This window comes from Polistes dominula, unplaced genomic scaffold, assembly GCF_049000335.1.
Source record: "Polistes dominula isolate Pdom_NZ unplaced genomic scaffold, Pdom_raw_medaka contig_533, whole genome shotgun sequence".
Classification (NCBI taxonomy): domain Eukaryota; kingdom Metazoa; phylum Arthropoda; class Insecta; order Hymenoptera; family Vespidae; genus Polistes; species Polistes dominula.
This window is the reverse complement of record NW_028300886.1, coordinates 5,245-11,593: the sequence shown is the minus strand read 5'-3', so window position 1 is coordinate 11,593 and position 6,349 is coordinate 5,245. Positions and strand designations below refer to the sequence as shown.

Sequence of the window (6,349 nt, the reverse complement as noted above, 5' to 3'; positions counted from 1 at the left end):
ATGCGATCGCTCTAAAGATCCGTTCGATTGCGGATGAAATGCAGTGGTTTTAATCTGCTTACAATTATACTGTTTTGATATTGCCCTTAGTAAAGAACTTGTAAAATTTGTGCCCTAGTCTGTCAAAATTGATCGTGGAGCCCCGAAAATATTACAAAAGTTATGAACTAAACCCTCTGCGATGTCAACAGACGTAACTGATTTTAGAGGTACTGCAATGAAATATTTTGTTAGAGCATCCTGAATAGTGAGTACATATTTATTACCCATCTTTGTCTCCTGCAACGGGCCCACGATGTCCATGGCAATCTTGTCGAATGCCGCTCCTGGCGTATCGGTTAATATCATTGGCTCTTTCGATTTAATTCTAACTAATTTTTTAATCTGGCAACTTTCACAAATATTTATAAATTCTTGAATATCTTTTTTCATATTTGGCTAATGATATTTTTCTCGAATACGATTATACGTTTTTGTCACACCTTTGTGACCACCGATAGGCGAGGAGTGGCATTCCGCTATAATGTCCTCCCTCCTTTCTGTCTCTGGAATAGAAACTTCATTATGACAAACAACTTTTCATTTTTGAATGTATTAATAATTTTTCTCAAGATTCGTAACCACGAAATTCCGTCCAAACCTTGGGTCCTCGAGATGCTGACTGATGTTAACCCAAGCTCGCGTGTGACGGATAGCAAAGACCCAATAGCTTCAACTAGCGTTTCAAATTTAGTTGCATTTACTGCCCTTTCTTTAATGGGGATCGCGATTAGCTTATATTTGCCGAATTTTATTACTTTAGCGCGTCCCAGCACTAGTTCTTCGAATTTCGGAAGCTTATGTATTTTACTTTAAAGTCTTTGCCCCTTCGTCACACGGAGTTCCGACCAGATCTGTAAAAACAACTAAATTATCATGTCTTAAATTTAGCGAATCTCTTGTGACTCCTACATTGTCTGTCAGCATTCTTAAATGCGTATTATGTTCGGTCTCAGTCTGCGGGGAGTAAAGTCTGTCATACGCGGATGAGTCATCCGTATCGTCGACGTCAGAGCCTTCATCGTCCGTTACCGTCCCTGTAACTGGATCGACTGTATCAGATGACGATGAAGTAAGACCAGTCACTCTGTCAGCTGTCTCGTTGACGTCACAGTCCCCGTCGTCGTCCGCAGTTTGTCTAATGTCAAATTTAGTAAGACTGTCGTCTGAATCGAACATATTTATTGGGAGAATGTTTTTACTCTCCACCGGATTTCGCGACAACGCATCTGCGTTCGAATTTGCAGTTCCAGATTTGTATACGATTTTGAATGAATATTCCGCCAATTTAAGACCCCAATTAACAAGTCTAGATGTAGGATCTTTTACTGATTTCAACCAAACTAACGGCCTGTGATCGGTTACCAGAACAAACTCTCTGCCGTACAAATATGGCCTAAAATAACTTGTCGCGTAAACCATAGCCAAAAGCTCTCTTTTAATTGTCGAGTAATTTCTTTCAGCCCGATTCAAAATTCGCGAACAGTAGAAAATAGGCAGATCCTTTCCAACAGGACCCTGGCTCAACACGGCACCGATTGCATAGCCGGATGCGTCTGTCGTTACGTTAAACGGCAAATCAAAATTTGGATACTGCAAGATTGGTTCTTTACACAAAGAATCACGTAACGAGCAAAAAGCGTTTTCCTGGGCATTCTCCCAGCAAAACAAAACATCCTTTTTCAACAAATCCGTTAGCGGTTTGGCGACTTTAGAGAAGGCAGGAATAAACCTTCTATAATAACCGGCGAGTCCCAAAAATTGACGAACTGATTTTGCGTTCCTCGGACGCGGAAATTCACGGACTGCTTCTAATTTCTTTGGGTCCGGCTTTACACCGTCTTCCCCAATAATGTGTCCTAAATAAATTACCTCCCGTCTCAGAAATTCGCATTTGTCGGGCTGTAATTTTAAATTTGCTTGACGAAGTCTGCGAGCGAGCTTACCAAATTTTATCTCATGCTCGTTAAGTGAACTTGCATAAAGAACGACATCGTCCAAGTAAACAAACATTTCTTCGCCTTGTAAACCGATCAAGACATGATCCATCAACCGTTGAAAGGTTGCTGGTGCGTTTTTCAAGCCAAAAGGCATTCTACAAAATTCGAAATGACCATACGGGGTCGAGAACGCTGTCTTTTCGCGGTCATTCGGATGCATTCTAATTTGGTGAAACCCGGATTTCAAATCGAAAGTAGAAAAATATTTAGCCGCGCCGAGTTGATCCAAAATTTCGGTGATGTTGGGCAAAGGATATGCATCACCTACTGTTTTTTCATTAAGATTCCGGTAATCGATCACCATGCGCCATTGTTTATTACCTTTTGAATCCGCCTTTTTAGGAACAATCCATATAGGAGAATTATATGGAGAGATGGACGGCTTAATTATCCCGTCAACTAACATTTCTGAAGTCTGTTTCCTAATTTCTTCCTTGTGAACCGGGGGAAATCTATATTGTTTAGTATGCACGGGAACGTTATCAGCTGTTGTTATTTTATGTTCCAAAACATTGGTGCTCCCCAATGGTTCACCTGGCAAATGGAAGATATCGGCGTTTAACTCAATTAATTTTGAAACAGATTTTGCCTCTTCCGTATTCAGATGATCAAGGCATAAGAGGGATTTCACGGATTCAACCCTGGAGGGGGTGTGGAAGGTGACTCGGAATTCGAAACATCTGATTTTGGAATTGGATCAGCGGAGTTGGAGGCAAATATTGTATGAATATTGCGTAGGAAACCGGATGGATCAGAGGTATTGGATGCTGAATTCGGAAGAGTACCAATACTATAATCCAATAATTCTATTTTAGGAATTGTCAAATCAACGGATTCCAAAGTCGTATTCGTTACTTTAATGTACGCCTTTCCGTTTACGTTCCTAACTAAAGCCTCTCCTGCAAAAACTCCGGGCTGAAGATTCAAACGAGGGATATATCCTTCTGTAGTTTCGACATTATTAATGTGAATACAGCAAATTTTTGAACGTACGAGACGGAAATTAATTCTCTTCTCTTCTATAAATGAGATTACTTGTTTCCGAAATCTGAGGCATCTATTCTCATAGTCAACTAGAACTGACTTGACCTCAAAATTCATTTCCCAAAATACCGTCCGTCTCGACAGGAAAATCATTCCTAACCAAATGAAATTTTACATACTCCCTGAACATGCAGATATTAGTAGATCCAAGGGTCAAATGACCACCGGGGGAAATTCCTACTAAATGTAAAATTTCAGACTTATTTATTTTAATGTCCATTTGTAATTTATAAATCTTAATCAAATTAACTTATGCGCCAGTGACAATTAACAGCGTCACGTTCACCCGTCAGCTGTTTTGAGGTACACGTGACAAGCGGAGCGGAGACCGCTGGTTCACACATTATTTTTTGATGTCGACGGCCCTGCTTTTGCCGTCGGACTTGGTGGACCCACCCGGAGGAGGAACCCGCCGCGCGTCCGTTACCGGCTTCCCCCCCCTCCCGCCAGCGTTATTTCGATGATCAATTTCCTTGTTACGTCTCGAGAAGAGATTTCACGAGTGGCCGCTGTCACCAGTTCTTACTTGAAGAGTAAGAACGAATTTAGAGATTTCTCAACCGGTCACGACCCAGCAGTCGTTTACTCGGATAAGAGAAAGAAAGTCAATGCCAGTTTTTGGGTCAGCCTGCTTATCCAGTACTTTACCCGGGATAGGCTTTACTCGCGGATACCGGAGCGTCGGACGCTAATATGTCAAAGAAAACTCAACCCTGGATGTTAACCAAATCTTCAATTCTTACCTGGTTTCCGGTGCTGGCCAATGGGAGATGCAATCCAAATATGCCGACTGAAATTGGCGTTTGAAGGAAGGGTGCAGTTTTTAAATCACAATCACAATGTAGAATAACAATATAGTATATTTTAAAATTTAAATTTAGATTTAAATTGTTACACAATAAACACCCTGTTGCACACACACACAATTATTAATGAACAACGTTAACGGAATATTAACTTGGTAACAGATAAAGGACTTAGGCTTGCAAAAATTTATCTCGCAGGGTTTACATAGTACTTATAGAACTATTTTCACGCAAAATTATACGAACTAAAGTTTAACAAATTACTTTTACGCGAAAATTAAACAGACTAATAATATTTAAATACGACAGAGTTTACCAAATTTAGGACTTTTGGGTGTTATGCACGAAATTCGAATTTAGACGTCACTGGACGTGACACCTCCCCCCTTAAGAAGAAGAACCATGGGATTTACTCCCGTGGTTTTCGCAACGAACGAAATTTCTGAGTGATTTCGTCATCCATATGAAATTGAACCCGCTTACCAGGTGTATTTTCTGTCTGGCAGCCTCTCGAATCCAAGGTAGGTTGGGTGGCCCCGGAGTCACCGCTTGAAGGTTCTGGTGTCTCCGTGCGCACCGACTGACGTTCAATACCATTGTCCGAATTTTGAGTGGGCCGAGCGTCCTTCCCGCGCCCCAAATGGAGGAGTAGGCTCGTGATTGAGCCCCAAACTGCACCCAACATATGTAAACTCCAACCATAAACTGTGTGCAGGGCGTACCCTCGAAGAACAGAGTCTATGATCAATTTCACTACTCTAAAAATAAGCACAATTCCAAGAATAGCAGAACTGACCGTTTCGAATTTCAATAGACCGTTCCAAAGCTTAGAGGTCACACTTTCTGCTAATTCACTAACACCTTTTTCACCCACAAAATCCACAAGATTTAACGTGTCAACTTTCACTTTATGTCCAGCTGCTCCTCTCGCGATAGTGTTCAAAATAGACGGTTGCTCAACAGGGAACATTACATGGTCCCGGAGATCGTCCAAATCCGCCTGTGTATAAATCCCACTAGTCGCGAGCGATCCCGCATCGATGTATCTCCAGACCACATCCGTGTCTGGCAGTAGAATTTGGGGATCCTTTACGTATGTTGGCTTTGGCAGCAGCTGATACCAGGTTCTCTCGATCAAATATTCCTGTGGCAGTAGTGCGCTGCACGGTACTTCAGTACCTTTTCTAACTAAAATTCTCGACTTTGGTTTTAAATAAACACTTAAATTTTGATATATCACGGGAAGTTCTCTATAACATAATTCCGAATGTCTTATTTTCACTAGAATAGGGGTGCACTTGACAATATGCGCGACTTCACCGGCCACCACCGCCATGTACCCCGGCCTCTTCATGACCGTGTACGCAAAAACGTCTGGGAGAATGTTCGCAAATGCCAACGCGTTTCGAATAACCTGTTGTTCTAGGTTACACTTCTGTTGTAAGATGTTTATATGGAGAGACTCCAGCTGGTCACGGTGGTGCTTCTCAACATATACGAACTTTGAATTTATATAGGCAAACAAATCCATGTTTTCGGGTGTTATTTTTGCCTTTGACGTAAACGTATGACTACTTGTTGTTTCCAGGATAAAAAGTTTGGGATGTTCAGTAGTGACCAGAGTATACCCGCAAATGTGGAGCTCGTTTTTACCCATCAACGCGAAGGCAGTGTCTCCCTCCGTCACCGAGTACATTGTTGATTACAACATATTAATGTGAGATTGCGATTGATGACGTCACTTTGGTGGCGGACCCCTCATACAGTGCCGTATATCGTTCAAAATTACACGACGAACCGGGAACAACTGTCCAAAATGCACAACCGTTTTCGTCTGTAAAACACGTTCCCCCTGAAAAAGTGCACGATATATGTCCTCTAAGAGAAATCAAGTTCTCACCACTTTTCACTATTCCCGTGTATATTCTAATGTCTGTGCGCACTACACTTTGAACAACCACACTGTCCCACGTACCGTCGGTATCCGAATATTGGGTGCCTTGACACCTACCGTCGGTGGTAATGGAACCCGCTAACGTAACACTTCGAAAGTCTGTCGAGTTAACACGTAGTCCACTAATCTGTGTGAATGAGTTCAACCAAAGTGTACCAGTGTTTATCATACTTTTACAAACGTTTGAAGACACTTCAAGTAAATAAATGCAGCGACCGTTATGAACCGCCGAGATATGCGAACTCATTCCACAGTAATAAATTGTTCTGTCTATTTCCACTCTGCACTGATATACGCGCACATTATCATAGTCTGTCAGCTGTAACAGCTGCACGTACGTCACCGACTTGTTGGGCGATGACACGGGTAGATTACACTCCCCGGTCTCCAGCAATGATACCGTGCTGATGTTGGCAGAATTTCAACCACAGTCGTAACCCAAGAGAGCGAAGGCCGTCGTGACGCAACAAAGGATGACGTAGCAAACCTTGGAATTCATCCTTCCT

General features: G+C 42.1%; 1 protein-coding gene across 1 annotated transcript; it reads right to left on the bottom strand.

Annotated features, from left to right (window-relative positions):
* Positions 1-685: 685 nt before the first annotated feature.
* Positions 686-6,012, bottom strand: LOC149033527 (uncharacterized). The gene is made up of 4 exons (XM_089177060.1): positions 5,865-6,012; positions 4,373-4,594; positions 2,919-2,983; positions 686-1,941 (listed from the first exon to the last, which is right to left on the bottom strand). Exons 1-4 carry the CDS (start codon positions 6,010-6,012, stop codon positions 847-849), a joined length of 1,530 nt encoding a protein of 509 aa, XP_089033186.1. The 3' UTR covers positions 686-846.
* Positions 6,013-6,349: the final 337 nt, after the last annotated feature.

Excerpts from the sequence above, each read along its gene's own strand:
- LOC149033527 (XM_089177060.1), bottom strand. The coding sequence starts at position 6,012 with ATGATAAACACTGGTACACTTTGGTTGAACTCATTCACACAGATTAGT. Across the intron at positions 2,984-4,372 it reads CCAGACAGAAAATACACCTG|AAGGATATATCCCTCGTTTG; the intron begins GTAAGCGGGTTC and ends TCGAAACTACAG. Across the intron at positions 1,942-2,918 it reads GAGAGGCTTTAGTTAGGAAC|CCCGACAAATGCGAATTTCT; the intron begins GTAAACGGAAAG and ends TTAAAATTACAG.